The sequence below is a fragment of the Dama dama genome, chromosome 30, assembly GCF_033118175.1.
Source record: "Dama dama isolate Ldn47 chromosome 30, ASM3311817v1, whole genome shotgun sequence".
Taxonomy (NCBI): Eukaryota; Metazoa; Chordata; class Mammalia; order Artiodactyla; family Cervidae; genus Dama; species Dama dama.
Genome location: NC_083710.1, coordinates 15,604,003 through 15,629,230, shown reverse-complemented (window position 1 = coordinate 15,629,230; position 25,228 = coordinate 15,604,003). Strand labels below are relative to the sequence as shown.

The following is a 25,228-nucleotide window of genomic DNA, read 5'->3' as shown; positions in this document are numbered from 1 at the left end:
TAACTGATCTGCTTTCTGTCACTCTAGATTAGTTTCTGTTTTCTATTTTTTTTTAATAAATGGAATCATACAGTATTTTGAGCCTTTCCCATGTTGTGGTGAGTGTCAATCACTCACTCATTTTTTATTGCTAAATAATATTCCACTGTATGGATATACCACAGTTTATCTCTTCACCAGTTGATGGACATTTTTGGTTGTTTCTAGTTTTGAGTATTATAAACAAAGCTGGTACACAAGTATGGGCAAATGGTTTTGGTTCTCTTAGAAATTCCTCAGAATAGAAAGACTGGATCATAAGATAGGTATGCATTTAACTTTTAACTACTAAAGAGAGAAAAACAAATTTAATGTGATTTTAAACCAAAACAACACACAGTGAGTCTCAGGCAGTCTCAAGACAGGAGTTTCCCTAGTGCCAGATTCTGTGACTTTCTGCTGCCACCATCTGGGGAGCAAAAAGAGGAGACAGCTGTCCTCAGAAGTTCACTCCCAGGACCAAGATCTGTCCTGCTTTCTCTGATCTCTCTAGCTATGTTGCCCCCGTCCACATACCCACAGCCCACCGCCCATTCCTGAGCCATTTGCCTAACTTGATTATGCTCATGCATGCTTAGCCGTGCTGTCCTGTCCAACTCTGCCACCGCATGGACTATAGCCACGGGGCTGCAAAGAGTCTGTACATGGGATATCCCAGGCAAGAATACTGAAGGGGGTTGCCACTTCGTCTTCCAGGGGCATCTTCCCAACCCACGGATTGAACCCCCGTCTCCTGCATCTCCTGCATCAGCAGGTGGACTCTTTACCACTGTGCCCCCTGGGAAGCCCCTAACTTGATTATAGAGATGGATTTGAGTGGTTAAAAACCACAAACATAACTCTGTGGGAAGGAGCAAGAACATGAGCATAAACCTACTCTCCAGCACTTTGTAGCATCTTAAAGTCACAGAGGAAAAAAGAACTTCGAACGCTGGAATTGAGCTAGCACTCTTTTTTAAACCCAAACCAGCTTGGCAAGTTGTAGAGGTGTTTTTTAATTCCAGCATCAGGTACAAGGTAAGTACTTAATTTGCATTTGAACGAGCAAATGACTACCACACACATTCCTCTAATTCATCACACAAAGATGCAGTTGGTTCAGGGCAGGAGCTGGTAATGAACTCGGAGGTCAGAAGGCCTGGACTCCAGGGCTTGTCTTGCTGTTAAGCTGCCTGTGCACTGTGGGAAGGACATGGACCTTCTCTGAGCTTCATTTTCCTTAAATATAAGATAAGAAAACAACATGATGTCTTTAGCTTTGGGGGCATTTAAATAAGATGACACATGCAAAAACCCTTTTAAAAATGTCTACATTTACAAAATTTATTTTGTAGTACAAATGTATTAGCAAATAAAAACAGTTATACAACATGGCTTTTTTCACATTGTATCCCTGGGTCAAGAAACCCACTCCAGTATTCTTGCCTGGAGAATCCCATGGACAGAGGAGCCTGGTGGGCTGTAGTCCGTGGGGTCACAAAGAGTCGGACACGACTGAGCAACTAGGCCATCCCCAATACCCAGGGTTTATTTTAGATGAACATTTGATCTGGGTTGGGGTCAGGGTTCATAACTGTAGATGGGAAGTGATAAATGATGGCCTTCTGAGGTCTGGACAGTGGATTCTCCATCTTCTACATTCCATCACAGTTTTGTGCATTCCAACGGGGTCAGTTGACTCTTTCCTGTGTTTTAACACAAAAGCTTACATGGGTAGAAATGAATAAATGGGGACTTTCCCGTTGATAGGTAGATTTTTAACCAACTGAGCTACCAGGGAATCCTTGGGGATTTCCCAGGTGGCGCTAATAGTAAAGAACCTGCCTATTAATACAGGAGACATAAGAGACGCGGGTTCAATCCCTGGTTTGGGAAGATCCCCTGGAGGAGGCCATGGCAACCCACTCCAGTATTCTTATCCGGAGAATCCCATGGACAGAGGAACCTTGCAGGCTACAGTCCATAGGGTCGCAAGGAGTCGGACATGACTGAAGTAACTTGGCATTTGCAATGCAGAGGGTGCAGGAGCTAAGATCCCGTGTGCAACCTAGCAACTGAGCGCATCTGCCACAGCCAGAGAGCCGCCAGCCCACAGTGAGACACTCTGCCCGAGGTGGCGGAGATGCCCACGGTGAGACACTCTGCACGAGGTGGCGGAGATGCCCATGGTGAGACACTCTGCACGAGGTGGCGGAGATGCCCACGGTGAGACACTCTGCACGAGGTGGCGGAGATGCCCACGGTGAGACACTCTGCCCGAGGTGGCGGAGATGCCCACGGTGAGACACTCTGCCCGAGGTGGCGGAGATGCCCACGGTGAGACACTCTGCACGAGGTGGCGGAGATGCCCACAGGGAGACACTCTGCCCGAGGTGGCGGAGATGCCCACAGTGAGACACTCTGCACGAGGTGGCGGAGATGCCCACAGGGAGACACTCTGCACGAGGTGGTGGAGATGCCCACGGTGAGACACTCTGCACGAGGTGGCGGAGATGCCCACAGGGAGACACTCTGCACGAGGTGGTGGAGATGCCCACGGTGAGACACTCTGCACGAGGTGGCGGAGATGCCCACGGTGAGACACTCTGCACGAGGTGGCGGAGATGCCCACGGTGAGACACTCTGCCCGAGGTGGCGGAGATGCCCACGGTGAGACACTCTGCACGAGGTAGCGGACATCACTCTTGTGGCTGCTGAGACCCAAAGCAGTGAAGTAAATAAATGAATAAGTTTAAATGGCTAAGATGGTAAATTTTCACAAAAGAAAGACATGAATAAATGAAGAAACACAAATTTAGCAGACACACCACCAGCACTGTACATGTGGTGAAAAGTAGAGAGAAGAATACAAAATTTGCTTTTCATGTTACCAGAATCCCCTGGTAGGGAAAACTTCAAAATAGTCATACTAATTGCAATGAAATATAAATAAGGCAGTGATAGGTTTTCAATAATAAAAAAACAGACCAGCTACCAGGTTCCCAGGGCAGCAAAAGTAATATTACTCGTGACCCCACCCTGTGGAGACGAATTTGCTATAAAGCTATCCTCTTCTCTCTCTAGATGATACTTTCATCCTCTTGAAATACTTTGAAAAGATGACTTTTAGAGAAGGAAATGCAGTTTAACTTTTTAAAAATTTAGTTTGGGTAACCTTGCATGAAAAAGAATCAGTGAAAGCAGGCTCTATGTTGTCAACATAGAAGAAAATTTTTGCATTCAGTAAAACTTCACACTGTAAGGAGAATCTAGTAACGTAACGTGTTCAATGGGAAAAAATGATCAGGGTAAGCATCAAACCTTTAAGCTCTCTCACTGAATGTGTCCCGGAATCCGCAGCTGTTCTTTGGATCCTTCCCAAAACATGCAAACATAACTAACAGTAGGATTTTGTTCTCTAATTTCACTGAATGGAAAAAGGACTTCTTGGAGAGAAGCTTGTTGAGTAACTTAGGGAAAAGGGAACAAATCACTGAATCTGGATCATCTTGCTGTTTCTAGTAAGCAAAGATGCTTTTTAATTTTCTTTTTCTTTTTTAAAAAAATGTCTGTTGTAAAGCAAGGTGATTTGGTTATACACACACACCTATATATACATTTTTAAAATATTCTTTTCCATTATGGTTTATCACTGTTGTTCAGTTGCTCAGTCGTGTCTGACTCTTTGTGACCCCGTGGATTACAGTACTCCAGGCTTCCCTGTCCTTCACCATCTCCCAGAGTTTGCTCAAACTCATGTCCATTGAGTCAGTTATGCCATCCAACTGTCTCACCCTCTCATCCCTTTCTCCTCCTGCCTTCAATCTTTCCCAGCATCAGGATCTTTTCCAATGAGTCAGTTCTTCGCATCAGGTAACCAAAGTTTTGGAGGTTCAGCTTCAGCATCAGTCCTTCCAATGAATATTGGGGTTGATTTCCTTTAGGATTGACTGATTTGATCTCCTTGCTGTTCAAGGGGCTTACCATAGGATATTGAGTATAGTTATCCATGCTACACAGTAAGACCTTGCTGTTTACCAAGATGCTTTTCAAAAGCATCTGCCATGGAGTAACTCAGAGTGGGCTCCCCTCGCCATTTAATGACAGTTTAAGTATCATCTTCTTCACAGGCAATGTAGATCAGTGGTTCTCACACTTGAGAGGGTCTATGAACCATATGGAACTGTTAAAACCCATATCACTGGGCCCACACTCCAGAGTTTCCAATCCAGCCTGTCTGTAACAGGGCCCAAGAATCTGCATTCCTAACAGACTCCCAGGTGAAGCTGCTGCTGGTGGTTCAGAGACCACACTTTGAGAACCACTGGTATATATTCAGTTCAGTCAGTCCAGTCTACATTACCTTAGCTGAACTGGGTGATTCAGTGAGCATCTATGAGCATCATTCCAATACCCAAAAGGAAAAAAGTCAATTATAAAATGTACAGAAAGGCAGTTATACAAAAATTATGTTTATTAATATATATGGATGTTTGTATCTTCCTTTTAAGTACATGTTGGTTTGTAAAGCATAGTCCTTTTAAAATCTGTGAAAGCAGGGAGGAGGGATCGGGATGGGGAACACATGTAAATCCATGGTTGATTCATGTCAATGTATGGCAAAAACCACTACAATACGGTAAAGTAATTAGCCTCCAACTAATAAAAATAAATGAAAAAAAAAGGAAAAAAAATCTGTGAAAGCAATGAGTAGAAATCCACAAGTTAATGAAACAACTCTAGGAAAAGTAGAAACTGTACCAAAAGCAGGAAGAACTTAATAGCATTATAGAAAGGAATCCAATCCTCAATCAGCACCATTTAGAGCACAATAATTCATCAAATCCTTGTGTTAAAAGATGGTAAACTAGTGAAATGGCCCAAAGAAGAGAATTAACTTGGTGCCTCGTTGTCTCGGGAAAAGACCTCTGAATGCGTCATTGTGACAAGATGTTCACACACTCCTAGGACAGTAATATATTTTCAATTAAAATATCAAACAAGGTTAGTATGTAATAATGGCAAGACAAGTTCAGCAACATCAGCCCTGTGAAACCCAAACTGACATCCCTTCCAAGGAACACATCAAGTTTCCTAAATTAAAATCTATGAGAAAGGAATAGACTTGAAATTCCCACTGATAAAACCAGGTGGAACTATTAGGGGAAACACTGACTGAAACCGCTCACGCTGGCCAGGCACCATAGTCACCATTTGCATGAGTTATATTAGAACAGGAGGTCCTGGTCAGGGACGTGGAACTAACAAGCTACCACCAACTGAAAGAATCTGGGAAAGGTTAAAAGGAAAGAGGAGATGCCAGTCCATCTGTCCTCCCAGAATGCTCCTCGCTGGTATCCATCTTGGCTGAGGAATGTGTGTTTTGCCAGGAAGGACCCTGACACAATGATTGGTCAGAGACAACCCAGAAGCTAATCCCACACCCATAAAAGCCAAGACTGCGGACCACGTGCAGAGCAGGCCTGGCTCCCTTACATTACTGCTCTCAGCCCAGGTCCCCCTTGCTAATAAAGTCTCTCACTTTGTCACCACGTGTGTATTCTTGACAGTTCATTTCCAAGTGTTAGACAGTTCAGTTCAGTTCAGTTGCTCACTCAGGTCCGACTCTTTGCGACCCCCATGAACCACAGTATGCCAGGCCTCCCTGTCCATCACCAACTCCTGTAGCTCACTCACACTCATGTCCATCGAGTCGGTGATGCCACCCAGCCATCTCATCCTCTGTCGTCCACTTTTCCTCCCGCCTTCAATCTTTCCCAGCATCAGGGTCTTTTCAAATGAGTCAGCTCTTCCCATCAGGCAGCCTAAGTATTGGAGTTTCAGCTTCAACATCAGTCCTTCCAATGAACACCCAGGACTTATCTCCTTTAGGATGGACTGGTTGGATCTCCTTGCAGTCCAAGGGACTCTCAAGAGTCTTCTCCAACACCACAGTTCAAAAGCATCAATTCTTCGGCGCTCAGCTTTCTTTATAGTCCAACTCTCACATCCATACCTGACTACTGGAAAAACCATAGCCTTGACTAGACTGACCTTTGTTGCCAAAGTAATGTCTCTGCTTTTTAATATACTATCTAGGTTGGTATAACTCTCCTTCCAAGGAGTAACCATTTTTTAATTTCATGGCTGCAATCGCCGTCTGCAGTGATTTTGGAGCTCCCCAAAATAAAGTCAGCCACTGTTCCCACTGTTTCCCCATTTATTTGCCATGAAGTGATGGGACCAGATGGCATGATCTTAGTTTTCTGAATGTTGAGCTTTAAGCCAACTTTTTCACTCTCCTCTTTCACTTTCTTCAAGAGGCTTTTTAGTTCCTCTTCATTTTCTGCCATTAAGGGTGGTATCATCTGCATATCTGAGGCTATTGATATTTCTCCCGGCAATCTTGATTCCAGCTTGTGCTTCATCCAGCCCAGCATTTCTCATGATGTACTCTCCATATAAGTTAAATAAGCAGAGTGACGATATACAGCCTTGACGTAGTCCTTTCCCGATTTGGAACCAGTCTGTTGTTCCATGTCCAGTTCTAACTGTTGCTGCCTGACCTGCATACAGGTTTCTCAGGAGGCAGGTCAGGTGATCTGGTATGCTCATCTCTTTCAGAATTTTCCACAGTGTATTGTGATCCACACAATCAAAGGCTTTGGCATAGTCAATGAAGCAGAAATAGATGTTTGTCTGGAACTCTCTTGCTTTTTTGATGATCCAGCAGATGTTGGCAATTTGATCTCTGGTTCTTCTGCCTTTTCTAAAACCAGTTTGAACATCTAGAAGTTCACATTTCACGTATTGCTGAAGCCTGGCTTGGAGAAGTTTGAGCATTACTTTCCTAGCGTGTGAGATGAGTGCAATTGTGTGGTAGTTTGAGCATTCTTTGGGATTGCCTTTCTTAGGGATTGGGATGAAAACTGACCTTTTCCAGTCCTGTGGCCACTGCTGAGTTTTCCAAATTTGCTGGCACATTGAGTGCAGCACTTTCACAGCATCATCGTTTAGAATTTGAAATAGCTCAACTGGAATTCCATCACATCCACTAGCTTTGTTCATAGTGATGCTTCCTAAGGTCCCCTTGACTTCACATTCCCAGATGTCTGACTCTAAGTGAGTGATTACACCATCGTGATTATCTGGGTTGTGAAGATCTTTTTTGTATAGTTCTTCTGTGTATTCTTGCCACGTCTTCTTAATATCTTCTGCTTCTGTCAAGTCCATACAATTTCTGTTCTTTGTTGAGCCCATCTTGGCATGAAATGTTCCCTTGGTATCTCTAATGTTCTTGAAGAGATCTCTAGTGTTTCCCATTCCATTGTCTTCCTCTATTTCCTTGCACTGATCCCTGAGGAAAGCTTTCTTATCTCTCCTTGCTATTCTTTGGAACTCTGCATTCAAATGGGCATATCTTTCCTTTTCTCCTTTGCAATTCACTTCTCTTCTTTTCACAGCTATTTGTAAGGCCTCCTCAGACAGCCATTTTGCTTTTTTGCATTACTTCTTCTTGGGGGTGGTCTCGATCCCTGTCTCCTGTACAATGTCACGAACCTCCATCCATAGTTCATCAGGCACTCTGTCTATCAGATATAGTCCCTTAAATCTATTTCTCACTTCCACTGTATAATCATAAGGGATTTGATTTAGGTCAAAACTGAATGGTCTAGTGGTTTTCCCTACTTTCTTCAATTTAAGTCTGAATTTGGCAATAAGGAGTTCATGATCTGAGCCACAGTCAGCTCCTGGTCTTGTTTTTGCTGACTGCATAGAGCTTCTCCATCTTTGGCTGCAAAGAATATAATCAATCTAATTTCAGTGTGACCACCTGGTGATGTCCATGTGTAGAATCTTCTCTTGTGTTGTTGGAAGAGGGTGTTTGCTATGACTAGTGCGTTCTCTTGGCAAAACTCTATTAGCCTTTTCCTTGCTTCATTCTGTACTCCAAGGCCAAATTTGCCTCTTACTCCAGGTATTTCTTGACTTCCACTTTTGCATTCCAGTCCCCTATAATGAAAAGGACATCTTTCTTGGGTGTTAGTTCTAGAAGGTCTTATAGGTCTTCATAGAACCATTCAACTTCAGCTTCTTCAGCCTTACTGGTCGGGGCATAGACTTGGATTACCATGATATTGAATGGTTTGCCTTGGATATGAACAGAGATCATTCTGTTGTTTTTGAGGTTGCATCCAAGTACTGCATTTTGGACTCTTTTGTTGACTATGATGGCTACTCCATTTCTTCTAAGGGATTCCCGCCCACAGTAGTAGATATAATGGTCATTTGAGTTAAATTCACCCATTCCAGTCCATTTTAGTTCGCTGATTCCTAGAATGTCGATGTTCACTCTTGCCACCTCCTGTTGGACCACTTCCAATTTACCTTGATTCATGGACCTAACATTCCAGGTTCCTATGCAATATTGTTCTTTAGAGCATTGGACCTTGTTTCTATCACCAGTCACATCCACAACTGGGTGTTGTTTTTTCTTTGGCTCCATCCCTTCGTTCTCTCTGGAGTTATTTCTCCACTGATCTCCACTAGCATACTGGGCACCTGCCAACCTGGGGAGTTCATCTTTCAGTGTCCTATCTTTTTGCCTTTTCATACTGTTCATGGGGTTCTCAAGTCAAGAATACTGAAGTGGTGTGCCCTTCCCTTCTCCAGTGGACTACATTCTGTCAGACCTGTCCACCATGACCCATCCGTCTTGGGTGGCACAAGCTCGCAAAGTAAGAATAAAACCTGTAACTGCATAAAAGTCAGCATGTGAAGGCTAGTAGCAGATTTACTCATAACTCTAAACTGGAAACTACTCAATGCTTCTTTAAAAAAAAAAAATTCATTGGAGTATAGCTGATTTGCTCTATTGTGTTAATTTCAGGTGTATAGCAAAGTCAATCAGTTATCCATACACATCTATCCACTCCTTTTTTTTTTTAGATTCTTTTCCTATATAGGCCATTACTGAGACTTGAGTAGAGTTCCCTACTTTATACAGCAGGTTCTTATTGCTGTTGTTGTTCTTTAGTCGCTGAGTCATGTTTCACTCTTTTGCCACCCCGTGGACTGTAGCCCTCCAGGCTCCTCTGTCCATGGGATTTCCCAGGCAAGAATATTGGGGTGGGTTGCCATTTCCTTCTCCAGGGGATCTTCCCTACCCAGGGAATGAACCCAAGTCTCTTGCGTTGGCAGATGGATTCTTTATCACTAAGCCACCTGGGAAGCCCCAGGTTCTTATTAGTTACCTATTTTATATGTGGTAGTGTCAGTGAACATTGTATATGTCAATCCCAGTCTCCCAATTTATCCCTCTCCCCCTTTATTCCCTGGTAACCGTAAGTTTGTTTACTGCATCTTTGACTCCACTTCTGTTCTGTAAGTAAGCTAATTGTAGTTTTTTGGTTTTTTTTTTTTTTTTTTAGATTCCACATATATGTGAAATGGCAACCCACTCCAGTGTTCTTGCCTGAAGAATTCCATGGACAGAGGAGCCTGGCGGGCTACGGTTCATGGGGTTGCAAAGAGTTGGACATGACTGAAGTGATTTAGCATGCACCATGCAGCAAGCAGCACAGAGACTGCAACAGAACTGTGTTGGAGTGTCTCCTGAGGAGGTCCGGGTCAGCAGTGGCCCGCCGCAGGGGCAGGGGCTCTGGGTGCAGCCGACCTGGGTGTGACATAAGTCCTCTTGGAGGAGGTCGCCATTAACCCCACCATAGAGCTGCCAGAACTTACACGGGACTGGGGAAACAGACTCTTGGAGGGCACAAACAAAACCTTGTGTGCACCAGGACCCAGGAGAAAGGAGCAGTGAGCCCACAAGAGACTGACCCACACTTGCCCATGAGTGTCCAGGAGTCTCTGGCAGAGGTGTGGCTTGGTGGTGGCCTGCTGCAGGCTTCGGGGCACTGAGTGTAGCAGTGCATGCATGGGACCTTTTGAAGGAGGACGCCATTATCTCCCTTACCTCCACCATAGTTTGGCCTCAGGTCAAATAACAGGGAGGGAACACAGACCTATCCATCCACAGGAAATTGGATTAAAATTTTACTGAGCATGATCCCCCCATCAGAACAAGACCCAGTTTCCCCCTCACTCAATCTCTCCCATCAGGAAGCTTCCATAAGCCTCTTATCCTTCTCCATCAGAGGGCAGACAGACTGAAAACCACAAATACAGAAAACTAATCAAACTGATCACATGGACCTCAGCCTTGTCTAATTCAATGAAACTATGAGCCATGCCATGTAGGGCCACCCAAGATGGATGGGTCGTGATGGAGAGTTCTGACAAAATGTGGTCCACTGGAGAAGGGAATGACAAACCACTTCAGTATTCCTGCCTTGAGAAACCCATGAACAGTATGAAAAAGCAAAAGATAGGACACTGAAAGTTGAACTCCCCAGGTCAGTTGGTGTCCAACATACTACTGGAGAACAGTGGAGAAATAACTCTAGAAAGAATGAAGAGACAGAGCCAAAGAAAAAACAACACCCAGTTGTGGATGTGACTGGTGATGGAAGTAAAGTCTGATGCTGTAAAGAGCAATATTGCATAGAACCTGAAATTTTAGGTCCATGAATTAAAGCAAATTTAAAGTGGTCAAACAGGAGATGGCAAGAGTGAACATCGACATTCTAGGAATCAGCGAACTAAAATGGACTGGAATGGGTGAATTTAACTCAAATGACCATTATATCTACTACTGTGGGCAGAAATCCCTTAGAAGAAATGGAGTAGCCACCACAGTCAACAAAAGAGTCCAAAATGAAGTATTTGGATGCAATCTCAAAAACAACAGAATGATCTCTGTTCATATCCAAGGTAAACCATTCAATATCACGGCAATCCAAGTCTATGCCCTGACCAGTAAGGCTGAAGAAGCTGAAGTTGAATGATTCTTTGAAGACCTATAAGACCTTCTAGAACTAACACCCAAGAAAGATGTCCTTTTCATTATAGGGGACTGGAATGCAAAAGTAGGAAATCAAGAAATACCTGGAGTAAGAGGCAAACTTGGTTTTGGAGTACAGAATGAAGCAGGGCAAAGGCTAATAGAGTTTTGCCAAGAAAACGCACTGGTCCTAGCAAACACCCTCTTCCAACAATACAAGAGAAGATTCTACACGTGGACATCACCAAATGGTCAACACCGAAATCAGATTGATTATATTCTTTGCAGCCAAAGATGGAGAAGCTCTATACAGTCAGCAAAAACAAGACCAGGAGCTGACTGTGGCTCAGATCATGAACTCCTTATTGCCAAATTCAGACTTAAATTGAAGAAAGTGGGGAAAACCACTAGACCATTCAGTTTTGACCTAATCAAATCCCTTATGATTATACAGTGGAAGTGAGAAATAGATTTAAGGGACTAGATCTGATAGAGTGCCTGATGAACTATGGACGGAGGTTCGTGACATTGTACAGGAGACAGGGATCAAGACCATCCCTAAGAAGAAGAAATACAAAAAAGCAAAATGGCTGTCTGAGGAGGCCTTATAAATAGCTGTGAAAAGAAGAGAAGCGAAGAGCAAAGGAGAAAAGGAAAGATATGCCCATTTGAATGCAGAGTTCCAAAGAATAGCAAGGAGAGATAAGAAAGCCTTCCTCAGCAATCAGTGAGAAAAAATAGAGGAAAACAATGGAATGGGAAAGACTAGAGATCTCTTCAAGAACATTAGAGATACCAAGGGAACATTTCATGCCAAGATGGGCTCAACAAAGAACAGAAATTGTATGGACCTGACAGAAGCAGAAGATATTAAGAAGAGGTGGCAAGAATACACAGAAGAAGTGTACAAAAAGATCTTCATGACCCAGATAATCACGATGGTGTAATCACTCACCTAGAGCCAGACATCCTGGAATGTGAAGTCAAGTGGGTCTTAGGAAGCATCACTATGAACAAAGCTAGTGGAGGTGATGGAATTCCAGTTGAGTTATTTCAAATTCTAAACGATGATGCTGTGAAAGTGCTGCACTCAATGTGCCAGCAAATTTGGAAAACTCAGCAGTGGCCACAGGACTGGAAAAGGTCTGTTTTCATTCCAATCCCAAAGAAAGGCAATCCCAAAGAATGCTCAAACTACCACACAATTGCACTCATCTCACACGCTAGGAAAGTAATGCTCAAACTTCTCCAAGCCAGGCTTCAGCAATATATGAACTATGAACTTCCAGATTTTCAAGCTGGATTTGGAAAAGGCAGAAGGACCAGAGATCAAATTGCCAACATGTGCTGATCATCAAAAAAATGAGAGTTCCAGACAAACATCTACTTCTGTTTTACTGACCATGTCAAAGCCTCTGACTGTGTGGATCACAATAAACTGTGGAAAATTCTGAAAGAGATGGGAGTACCAGACCACCTCACCTGTCTCCTGAGAAACCTGTATGCAGGTTAGGAAGCAACAGTTAGAGCTGGACATGGAACAATAGACTGGTTCCAAATCGGGAAAGGAGTCTGTCAAGGCTGTATGTTGTCACCCTGCTTATTTAACTTATATGCAGAGTGCATCATGAGAAATGCTGGGCTGGATGAAGCACAAGCTGGAATCAAGATTTCCAGGAGAAATATCAATAACCTCAGATATGCAGATGACACCACCCTTAATGGCAGAAAATGAGGAAGAACTAAAGAGCCTCTTGATGAAAGTGAAAGAGGAGAGTGAAAAAGTTGGTTTAAAGCTCAACATTCAGAAAAATAAGATCATGGCATCCTGTACCACCACTTCATGGCAAATAGATGGGGAAACAATGGAAACAGTGACAGACTTCATTTTTTTGGGCTTCAAAGTCACTGCAGATGGTGACTGCAACCATGAAATTAAAAGACTCTTGCTCCTTGGGAAAAAAGTTATGACCAACCTAGACAGCATATTAAAAAGCAGAGACATTACTTTGCCAACAAAGGTCGGTCTAGTCAAGGCTATGGTTTTTCCAGTGGTCACGTATGGATGTGAGAGTTGGACTATAAAGAAAGTCGAGGGCCAAAGAATTGATGCTTTTGAACTGTGGTGTTGGAGAAGACTCTTGAGAGTCCCTTGGACTGCAAGGAGATCCAACCAGTCCATCCTAAAGGAGATCAGTCCTAGGTGTTCACTGGAAGGACTGATGTTGAAGCTGAAACTCCAATACATTGGCCACCTCATGGGAAGAGCTTGCTCATTGGAAAAGACCCTGATGCTGGGAAAGGTTGAAGGCAGGAGGAGAAGGGAACAAGAGAGGATGAGGCGGTTGGATGGCATCACTGACTGAATGGACGCTAGTTTGAGTAAGCTCTGGGAGTTGGTGATGGACAGGGAGGCCTGGTGTGCTGTAGTCCATGGAGTCTCAAAGAGTTGGACCCAACTGAGTGACTGAACTGAAGTGAAGTATAAGTGAAAGTGATATACTTGCTTTCCTGTGTCTTACTTCACTCAGTATGACAGTCTCTAGATCCATCCATGTTGCTGCACATTTGCAGCATTATTTTGTTTACCAAATGCTGATTAATAAGTGAATGAATGAGTAAATCGTGGCACATCCATACTATGAAATTATTGATATATGCTACAACATAGATGAATCTCAGAAATATTGTAAGCAGAAGAAACTAGACAAGGTACCAATGGTATGATCCTTTTTATTTTTTTAATGGTAGTCTTTGTGTTATTGTATGTGGAATAACTCTCTAGATTTTTAAAACATATATAAGGAGTTAATCTATTGGACTGTTGAATTCATTAAATGTTTAGAAAAGCTGGATTATAATTTTCAACCAATGTTGAAATGAATGGGGGAATTTAATTTGGCAAAATTCAATATTTTAATTTATTAGTTTGGTAGTCATATAATTATTTGAAAGAATATAAATTTTAATTATTAAGGGAAAGCAAATCATTCAAAATATATTTAAGAAGAATACACTGTTACATTAAATAAGGCACAAGAGAAGGAAGTTTTCCTCACTTGCAGAAAAACCTGTTATGAATTCAATAATGCATCAACATATCTTATACAAACTCACCCTCAGTCTTGGTCAATAGGAACACATGTGTTTGGCAGAGCTCTCATTACTGTGTGAAGGTGATCTTGGGTTCTGTTTTTTCCACTTAATGACATTTCACATGTACAGTTTTTAGCTATAGAAGTAGCCCACAGCATTGTTGTTTTTGAGACTCTGATAAGGCATCTATAATATACCATAGTTTGCTGGACTTTTCCTCCACTGTTGGGGCTTAGGTTCAAAATCATTAAAAATTATAATTACTGGTAATTATAATCCCTGGCAGTCCAGTGTTTTGGACTCCTAGCTTCCATTGCAAGCAACACAAATTTGATCCCTGGTAGGGGAACTAAGATCCCACAAGCCACATGGCATGGTCAGAAAAAAAAAATTATAGTTACCAATCAAAAATTATGCTCACCAATCATTTGTTTCTTGCCATAGGGCTCTAGCAATACTGGCTCAGGATCCTGGCTCCACCCTGTCATACTCATGCGACCTTGAGCAGACCACCTGATCTTTCTGATCCTTACCTGTCCCAGGGTTTCTGGAAAGGATTAAATAAGGCACTTCTGGGCTCCCCTGTGGTCCAGTGGTTAAGAATCTGCCTGACAACTCAGGGGACACTGGTTTGATCCCTGGTCCAGGAGGATCCCACATAGCTTGGAGCAATCAGGCCCATAAACTACAGCTACTGACGCCGAAGCTCTAGAGCCTGTGCCCCACAAGAAGAGAGGCCACCACAGTGAAAGCCTGTGTAGCTCGAAGAGGAAGCCCTGTTCCCACAACTAGGGAACCCCAAGTGCAGCCCTGAAGACCCCCCACAGCCCAAATGCTGAACAAGTAAATATGGCAAGTTACAGCTCCTAGCACACAGTAGGCGCTCAGAAATGTTGAGTGCTAGATCTAACACCTATCTTCCTGATGTTACTTACTCTCACTGAATATAGTCTTCAGAGCAGCCAAGTCTTTCTCTTTTAGTTAACAATTATACCACCTTGGACCTGATATTCTTCATATTCTAGACACAATCTTCCCTACTTTCACTTTTTGAGAGTGGATTCAAGCTTCCATGTTTCATTCCTTCAGTCCGTTATTTTCCTAAGTTTTTTGTTTGTCCGCTGTGTTTGTTTTTACTCGTATCCTTTCCATCTGCTGCTCCATCTGTAATCCATGACCTTCTGATCATTTATGCCTCATTTTCTCTTCCCCTGCATGGTGTCAATCTTTCCAGTCTGCTTCCTTTAGGTTTACATTGGTGTACTGTGTATATTAGTCACTTAGTCGTGTCCAACTCTTTGTGACCCTGTGGACTGTAACCTGCCAGGTTTCTCTGTCCATGGAATCCTCCAGGCAAGAATACTGGAGTGGATTGCCATTCCCTTCTCCAGAGGAACTTCCCAATCCAGGGATCGAACCCTGGTCTCTTGCCTCGAAGGCAGATTTTTCACCGTTTGAGCTACAGGAAAATCCTGGTGTGTATACTTCAAATAAGATCATACCTTATATTCTGTTCATAACCTGTAACTGTATGATCAGTTTCCATGTCAGATATGTTTTCTCATTATTTTAATAGATGTGTTGGTAAACTGCAATTTATGTCCTCATTTTTAACATTCAGCTTGCTTTTAGTTTTTCACTTTTATAGATGATTCTTTGATGAAAATTCTAGTAGCTGTATCTTTAGGCTCATCTGTGATTGCTTCCTTGGAATTGACTAGTTAGAGTGTTAGTCACTCAGTGTCCGGCTCTCTGTGACCCGATGGACTGTAGCCCACCAGGCTCCTCTGTTTGTGGGATTCTTCAGGCAGGAATACTGAAGTGGGTTGCCATTTCCTTCTCCAGGGGATCTTCCCAACCCAGGGATTGAACCCTGGTCTCCACCTTGCAGGAAAATTCTTTAGCATCTGAGCTATAGATGTTAAATTGCTGGGTCAAGGGAAACATAAAATTCTAGGTCTTTTAGTATGTATTTTCCACATTATCTGAATTAAGATCATACACAATAAGGTTATAGCTTACTGCAGAATATCCAAGACAGTATTATCACATCAATTTCCTTTAGATACTCCCCTACAGATCAATCTTTAGAAATATTAAAATTTAAAGCTGTTTTCCTGAAGAAAAAATCAAGTACTACAAGCTCACATTTTTACAATCTGATACAAAAGAAGTAACTACCCTCTGGAATGTCACCTTTATTAAACCAGGGCTCTCTGAGAGCACCTTACAATGTAGTGCTTGTTTTATAAAAACACATTCATTTCATTTCGAGATCACTTTGTGAGGGGGCCTGGGGGTGTTCCCACCCTCTTCTGTGCTCTGATTCGCCCTAGCAATGCCGACTCAGCACTTTGTTGTCAACCACTGGGTCTGGCGCTCCTATGCCATACTATACCTTTTAGATTAAATTTGATTTCTTCCTTCAAGTGGGTGCTTTATTCTCATAGCCAACAGGGCACAGGGGTCAGAGAAAGAATATCATGTTCTATAATGTTTATTAATGTCTTAAAATGATGTGCCCATCTGTTCTGAGTCTGAAAGAAATCCAAGTTAGGCTTACAGAAAATCAGGCACAGGGAATCAATCAATTAACCACTGCTGAGTGCCAACAATATGTAAGGCAGCAGAAATCCTCAAAATCAGAGAATACACAAAATACATTGGTAAGCATTCTACTTTCCTTTCATTTCGGTTACTTTTTCTGAAATATTGGATGAACGTTTGTTTGTATTTTGTTTTTCTAGACTCTTCTTAGCCTGGAGGAAGATTAAAGTGGCTAAGGTTTGAAAGTGTCCTGATTTTCCTCAAAGGATGCTTTTTAAATTGAGGAGCTTGAGTGTCTTGCCGTATGAATGTTGGCTTTATGTGTTTCCTCTTCTGTGAAATGTCCTTTTATGTCTTTCCCTATCTTTCTATTGGGTTATTGTCCTTTGTTTATTGACTTGTAGAAGTTTTAAATATTTCTGATAGATTCTTTGTGATATATGACACATTTTCTCTGTTTGTAGTTTATTTTTTTACCTTCTTTAACATGTCTTTTGATTAATACAAGTTTTTTATTTCAGTGTAGTCAAATCCAACACACTTAATTGATAATGGGCTTTTTTGGGTGCCATGTTTAAGAAATCCTTCCCTACCTTCCAGATCTGAAGATATACACTCCTATTTTTTTCTGGAAGTATTAAAGTTTTTCTTTTGATATTTGAATCCTTAATCCATCTGGAGTTGATTTGCATGTCTGATGTGAGATAGGAATCTGATTTATTTTTCATATGGATAATCATTCTCTTCCTATTTCATTTATTGAATTTCTCATAAATAATCCAGGAAACGCAAATCAAGACCATAGATACCAATTTACATCCATATAGCTGGCAAAAAATTGGGTCTAATAATACCTAGAGCTGAAGCAGATAGATCAATAGCATGGTGAGAGTATAAATTGTTACAGCTGTTTTGAAAACTGGTTTTATCCTGCAAAGGTAAACATTCATACTACAATTGACCCACATTCCACTCATAGATATAAACCGAGGGCAACTCCAGCAGGTATGAAGAGTAAACCACTTATGAGAATGTTCATTGCAGCAAGAAATGTGAAAACCCGAACTCCAGGATCCAGGAGGCCAGATAAATAAACATTGTATTTCACACAATGAAATGCTATACAGCAGTGAAGATGAATGAATCACAGTAGCCCACAGCTCTTAGTAATAGAAGTAAATAATTCTTAGCAATCGAAAACTAAATGGAAAAAGTGTCCCAGAAGACTATGTACAGAATAATGTGCTTTTCATAAGTCAAAAGCAGTGAAAACTAATCATCAATTTGTTTGCATCCATCTATGTGTGATAAAAATATTTGAAATCAAGAATGAATAAAAATACAAGATTCAGAATTGTGCCCACACAGTGGGCAGAGGGCAGTGAGGGGAGGGGTGGGGAGAGGAAGGGGCAAGGCAAAAGGTGGAAGGTTCTCTCAATGTGTTAGTTCTCTAACTGGAGAGTGAGTTCAGGGGTATTCATTAAATTATTAACAAATAAACACACAGGTAGATAAAATAAAAGAGGGCCTAGTATGGACCAATGATGAGCGTGGGAGGGGCGAATCAGCACAGAGCTGAATTGCCCTAAATTATGAAGCAATGATATTCAAAGACCAAGATTGAAAAGCCATTTGAAGGAATTCCTTGGCCGTCCTGTGATTAAGACTCTGCCTTTCACTGCTGGGCGCCCAGGTTCAATCCCTGGTCAGGGAACTAAGAACCCACAGGGCTTAACCGGCGTGGTAAAAAAAAGTGCTATTTGATGTAACAGTTAAGTATTACTAAGTCAAAACTCCTCACTGTGCTAATTTTTTTTTACCTGATCTTGATTAGGTATTAGAGATTCCCTTGTGGCTCAGGGGTAAAGAATCCACCAACCAGTGCAGGAGACGTGGGTTTGATTTCTGGGTTAGGAAGATCCCCTGGAGCAGGAAATGGCAGCCCACACCAGTATTCTCACCTGGGAAATCCCTTGGACAGAGGAGCCTGGTGGGGTACAGCCCATGGGGTCCCAAAAGAGTTGGACACAACTTAGCAACTACACAACAAGTACACATGCAGCCTGCATATTTAAATTTAAAGTCCATGTCCTTTCAGCTCTGCTTGGACCACAGTGAAAAAATAAATCAGTTCTCTCAGGAGGGGCTGGGTGGAAAGAGAAGCAAGCTGGCTAAGAAAACCTTCGATTCTTCTGAGGACTCTCATATGTCACAAGAATGAGTTAAAAGACTATGGCATTTCCAACCTTCTAATAATAAAAGCAGCTTGCATTTTTCTAGGATTCTGTACTTGCTGAGTGTTCTCATGTACATGCTTCATTTGATGGGACAAAGAGCCTGACAACTTAAAATAATCAAGGCTGTCAGATGTTGGTGATGAAAAATAACAATACAAATGATGCTGAGTGCTGGTGTTATCTGAAAGTTGTCTCTGTAGATAAGAGCTAACTGAAGACAAAACATAGACTGAGAGGTCAATTTATCAGCAGGATCTGTTTGGGCTTTAATTCTTTAGGTCTTTGTCTACATAGGAGGTTACCCTTATTGCTGCTTTAGTCACTAAGTCCTGCCTGACTGTTTTCAACCCCATGGACTGTAGTCCTCCAGGACCCCTGTGTCCATGGATTTCCCAGGTGAGAATACTAGAATGCGTAACCATTCCCTTCTCCTGGGGATCTTCCTTCCTGACCCAGGATTTAACTTGTTTCTCCTTCATTGGCAGGCAGATTCTTTACCGTTGAGCCACCAGGCAAGCCTGAGGTTACCCTGTGCATGTGTGCCAAGTCCCTTCAGCTGTGTCCGACTCTTTGCAGCCCCACGGACTGCAGCCCGCCAGGCTCCTCTGTCCATGGGAATTCTCCAGGCAAGAACACTGGAGTGGGTTGCCATGCCCCCCTCTAGGGGATCTTCCGGACCCAGGGACTGAACCTGAGTCTCTTACCTCTCCTGAATTGGCAGGCAGGTTCTTTACCACTAGTGCCACCTGGGAAGCCCCGAAGATACCCTACTGTTGCTGCAAAAGGCCAGCTCAACAAATATTCATTGAATCCCTGAAATATGTAGGCATTATGCTTGGTGGAAGAACAAAACAATGAGCAAGAAAGACAACAGATATGGAGCTATCAATAGATGATATTTAGCAAAATAAAGAGATTTCTGTTTTTATTTTAAAAACTGTATCATGCATGATATCTTTGAGGAAGCTTTAGCTGTCTTTACCCGAAACATATCTAGTAGATTTTTTTTAATTTAACTTTCTTCTCTCTTTTTTTGGCTGTGCTGGGTTTTTGATTTTTATACATACGTTTTTTAAACAGTCGGCTGCACTGGGTCTTCCTTGCTGGGCACAGTCTTCCTCTAGTTTTGGTGTGCAGGCTTCTTTGCACTGGTTTCTCTTGTTGCTAAGCACAAGTCCTAGGACTTGAGCTCAGGAGTTGCTCTGCACCATGCTCTGCAGAATGTGGGATCTTCCCAGACCAGGGGTGGAACTCGTGTTCCCTGCATTGGCAGGCTGATTCCTAAACACTGGACCACCAGAGAGGTCCCCATACCCAGTAAAATTGATGACTCCGTATCTATCTCCATTAGACTTCTCTGTGCTTCCTTATATTCAGTAGTATTCGTTGTGCTGACTTGCAATCATTTGTACAGATATCTTCAGGGCTGCTCTGGGCTTAGTCGCTCAGTTTGTGTCCAACTCTTTGTGACCCTATGGGCTGCAGCCCGCCAGGCTCCTCTGTCCATGGGATTCTCCAGGCAAGGATACTGGAGTGGGTTGCCATGCCCTCCTCCAGAGGATCTTCCCAACCCAAGGATCGAACCTAGGTCTCCTGCACTGCAGGCAGATTCTCTACTGTCTGAGCCCCCAGGGAAGCCCAAGAACACTGGAGTGGGTAGCCTATCCCTTCTCCAGGGGATCTTCCCAACCCAGGAATCTAACCAGGATCTCCTGCATTGCAGGTGGATTATTTACCAGCTGAGCTACCCCTGTGCAGTAGAAGTCTGTTATTTTTCTTCTGTCCAGGCTCTTTTCCTCTCAGAAACTCCTTTCTCCACCTTCTAAGACTGTCAGACACATGGCCCCACCTCCCCCACCCATAGGGAAGCACAGGACACAGGCCGGCAGAAAGAGGAGGTGGGTCTGTGATGCAAGTAGAAGCTTTTTGGAGGCTTGGTTTGGATCCTGAGAAAAAGAATGTGTCTCTTCTCCTAAAATGACTAGTACTGATATCACGGATGACTAGAGCTTTGCCTTCATGAGAAAATCTAAGAAGCCAGAGGAGAGCAGGGTTGTGAGATGGAGACACCAAATTCTGACACTTTAAGCCTGGTCCAGCAGTGCCAGAAACCCGTTATCTCAGTTAAAAGAACCAATATACTGACTTCTAACTAAAGCTTGTTAGGTTAGTTTTTTGTCACTTAAAACTAGGAAATCCCAACCAATGTTGTGCATGCCTCTTAACCAGACCGTGAGCTTCTAGGAGCACCTATGAGCAAGGGTCCAGTTGGCACAAACATTGACCTGGTGACAATCACTGACACAGCAGGCGCATATCTAGGTAAAATTGTTCCGCATCTAAAACAGGCATGTGTAACCTAGGTCTGCGAACTTCTAGTTGGATCCATGAGTGGATGTGTGTATGTGGATTTTTTAGGTAAGAAAGTTAAAACTTGTTATCAGGACTTCCCTGGTGGTCCAGTGGTTAAGAATCCACCTGCCACTGCAGGGGGGACATGCGTTGGATCCCTGATCAGGGAAAATTCCACTTGCCTCAGGGCAACTATGCCCACGCGCCACAACTACTGAAGCACACGTGACCTAGAGCCCAGCGCTCTGCAACAAGAGAAGCCACTGCAATGAGAAGTTCACATACTGCAACCAGAGAGTAGCCTGCAAGCATCAGCCAAGACCCAGAGTAGCTGAAAATAAATAAATGAATTTTTAAAAGAAAAGCAAAACTTATTTTGGAAACACTAGTCATCAGATATGCAAAAGAATCCCAGAGGAAGCGAGTTCAGGAACGCCCGGGGGTTAAAGGCTGTGCCTGGCAAACTCAGCTGGGTTTCGGTGTCCTGGTGAAGGTTCACAGTATCAGGTCCAGCATTCGGCGACTGACGCCGAGAGCGGTCACCACATCTGGAGACATGGAGCCGTGGGAGAAGGAGCTCTGCTGGAACTGTCCTTCAAGTCTAGGCAACACGCAAGCTTGCTGGATTCCAAGTACCATCTTGCCATGTTTGTTCAGCTTGATAATTTTAGTGTGTGTGGATAATTTCCGGTCTGTTTTTCTAAGTCCACTTAGAAAGGGATAGAGCTGGGAAATGTAGGTAAGAGGAGAAATCCAAGCCCCTTGGACCACAGGCCCCCCACGTCCCCCCACTCCCCCACCCTCCACTCACATCACGTAACTGACAGAACCTCTCCTGCTCGCCTCCCAATCCATGGGTTCCCTTGAGCATTGACCATACAGAGTTCTAGTATCAATCTCTAGGCTATTTGCTTTTTTTTATTGTGGTGAAACACACATAACATCAAATTTACCTTCTTAACCTTTCTTTTAGTGGAAAGCCTCACAATCTATTTATTATTTTTTTATTTTGGCCACACCACACCGTGCCACACAGCATGTGGGATAGAGTTCCCTGACCGGGGGTTGAACCCATGCCCCCTGCAGTGGAAGCACAGAGGTCACTGGATTGCCTGGGAATTCCCAACCATTTTTAAGTGTACCATATGGGGGCATTAAGTACATTCACATTGTTGTGCAACCGTCCCCACCATCCATCCACAGAACTTCTCATCATCCCAGACTGAAAGTCTGTGCCCATTAAACATGAATTCCCCATTCACCTCTCCCGCAGCCCCGGGAAGCTCTAGATCACTTTTCTGTCTTCTGCCCTAATTTAAGTACCCCATATAAGTAAAACCATACAATATTTCTTCATATATATATATATATATATATATTTTTTTTTTTTTTCCCCCCACTGAGTAGAATGTCCTCAAGTTTCATCCATGTTGTAGCACCTCACTTCCATTCCGAGTGGCCTCTGGACCACAGTGAATTAGCTTCCTAAGCCTGCCCCTTCCAGGATGCCACGTGGGCTGGCTCTCAGAGAGCTACACTGAACGCTGAGCCCGACGCTGTGAACCCTCATCTCCCTGGAACAAATGAGCCTCTCTCAGGGACTTCCGGGGCAAGTCGATGGGAGAGTTTATTATCCCAGGCCCACGAGGTCTCCAGGTATTGCCTCTGTCATGACATCTACTTCTCCCACAGGTATGACTTGTTGGGAGATTCCATCAAATAATTTTTGGAAGTTCTTCATATGTATTTGCTGATCTCTCTCTCCCATGCATAGTCATCAAATATTTATTGGCTATCTACCATGTAATAGTCTTATCCTAGGTGCTCGGGATATAACTGCTGCTGGCCCAAGATATGACAGGAGAGCTGGGACCCCAGCTGGTGATAGTGAAGATGGAAGCAGGGTTCTGAGGCTGATGGAGTGGAAAAAGAGACACCTGTTACCTTGTTGTATGGTGAAGCCACCACATCAGCCCAGGCCTAGCGACCATGAGAAATGAGAAAGAAATAATCTTCTCTTTTAAAAAATAATTGGTATTTTGGGTTTTCTGCTATATGCAGCTGGAACTAAACCCCCATTATTAAGGTTCTCTATTCCTCACTGCTGTTGTTAAGTCGCTCAGTGGTGTCCAAATCTTTGCGACGCCATGGACTGCAGCACACCAGGCTTCCCTGTCCTTCACCATCTCCCAGAGTTTGTTCAAATTCATGTCCACTGAGTCGGTGATGCTATCCAACCATCTCATCCTCTGCCTCCCTCTTCTCCTCTTGCCTTCAATCTTTCCCAGCATCAGGTCTTTTCCAATGAGTCATCTCAACATATTTACTGTCCTTGGACCAGCAGAATCAGCATCGTCTCTAAGCTTGTTAGAAACACAGACTCTCAGGCTCCACACCAGATCGACTGAATCAGATTTTGCATTTTCCCTAGGAGATTTGCTTGCACAGTAAAGTTGGAAGAGCACCACTTTAAGCCATTTAAGGAGGCTGACTTACCTATGGTAAGTTTTGGTTCCATTTTAGTATTTTTTTAAATGATGGACTGGATATAGACATGGATAATTCTCCATATTCATTCATATGATTTTCTTCATTTTTTCTTGAGATATAATAGGTCTATACCATTACAATTGGTACAACATAATGATTCAATGTGTGTATACATTGCAAAATGATTACCACAGTAAATCTGTTGAAATCCCATCACTATACAGTGTATAAATCTTTTTTTCTTGTGATGGCAACTTTTAAGATCTACTCTCTTAGCAACTTTCTTTTTATTATTTTTAAGTCTTTATTTATTATTATTTTTGACCACACCACATGGCATGTGGGATCTTAGTTCCCCAACCAGGGTTTGAACCCTGGGCCCCTGCATTGGAATTGCAGAGTCTTAACCATTGGGTGGCCAGGGAAGTCTCTCTTAGCAACTTTCTTTTTTGTTGTTGTTGTTTCAATTGTTTATTAATGGACCAAATTACAAAAATAATCCTGGTAGATACCTTAGTTCATCCTTCTAAGAAGCCTGTTGATCTGGTCTTCCCTGTTGCCAGCATCTCCACCTTCTACAAAATGGGTGGTCTTTTTCTTCATTCCACCTCGTGGAGAAGACAATTTGAAGGGCCACAGGAAATTGTTTGCTTCTTTGAAACGTTTTCCAACGGTGTAGATCTCATGAATCAGATCCTCCATGCAGATGATTCCGTATTTCCCAAGAGATCGAGCAATCAATGTGTTGTCTGTCAGGGCAATTCGCTTTTTGTTGATTTTGCCATAACCACGCTTGTAGATCAATTCATTTACAGACTTCAGATTTGGGTACCCCCATGCAATGCATGGCTCCACAATTCTCAGCATGTTAACTGATGCCTTGTTGAGCTTCACAAAGGTGCCATTGAAGATCTGCCGGAGGTGAAGGAGCTGCAGCACCTTTAGAACCTTTGGGCTCACACCGTTGATACCTCTGATCCTGATGACAAATGCCAATTTGGGTTCCGCGGGTACATAGAAGTTGCCGGCTTTTCGTGCCATCCTAGCTATTCGAATTTCAGTTCTGTACATCTGCCTGTATTCCTTGTGGTAATGCTTAGCTTTTTCATAAATAAGCTTCCTCCTTGCCTTTCGAAGCATCTTTTGGGCAAACTTCTTTCTCAGTCGCTTGATCTTAAACTCTGCGAAATTCTTTCGCTTTTTCTTAAGGGTTTCTGGCACAGCAGGAATCTTCTTTTTCTTCTCTTCTGCACCCTCCATGGTTCCAGCCGGGAAAGAGCAGCAACTTTCATTAATGGTTTTCAAAGATAAAAGATAATCTTTGTGCACCAATACACATGTGGATAAAAGAAAGAAAAAGAAAGTAAAGTAGTTCAGTCGTGTCCAATTCTTTGGGACCCCCATGGACTGTAGCCTACCATGCTCCTCCCTCCATGGGATTCTCCAGGCAAGAATACTGGAGTGGGTTGCCATTTCCTTTCTCCAGGGGATCTTCGTGACTCAGGGTTCAAACCCGGGTCTCCCGAATGGCAGGCAGATGCTTTAACCTCTGAGCCACCAAGGTATCAGACGTTTCATTCCCAGG

The 25,228-nt window shown here is 43.0% G+C and overlaps 1 protein-coding gene across 1 annotated transcript; it reads right to left on the bottom strand.

The window, feature by feature from the left end:
- Nucleotides 1–24,140: 24,140 nt before the first annotated feature.
- On the bottom strand, nucleotides 24,141–24,903 carry LOC133049229 (large ribosomal subunit protein uL30-like). Its single transcript, XM_061133194.1, has one exon. It carries the CDS (start codon nucleotides 24,901–24,903, stop codon nucleotides 24,157–24,159), a length of 747 nt encoding a protein of 248 aa, XP_060989177.1. The 3' UTR covers nucleotides 24,141–24,156.
- Nucleotides 24,904–25,228: the final 325 nt, after the last annotated feature.

Coding starts and splice junctions, on each gene's coding strand:
- LOC133049229 (XM_061133194.1), bottom strand. CDS start 24,903: ATGGAGGGTGCAGAAGAGAAGAAAAAGAAGATTCCTGCTGTGCCAGAA.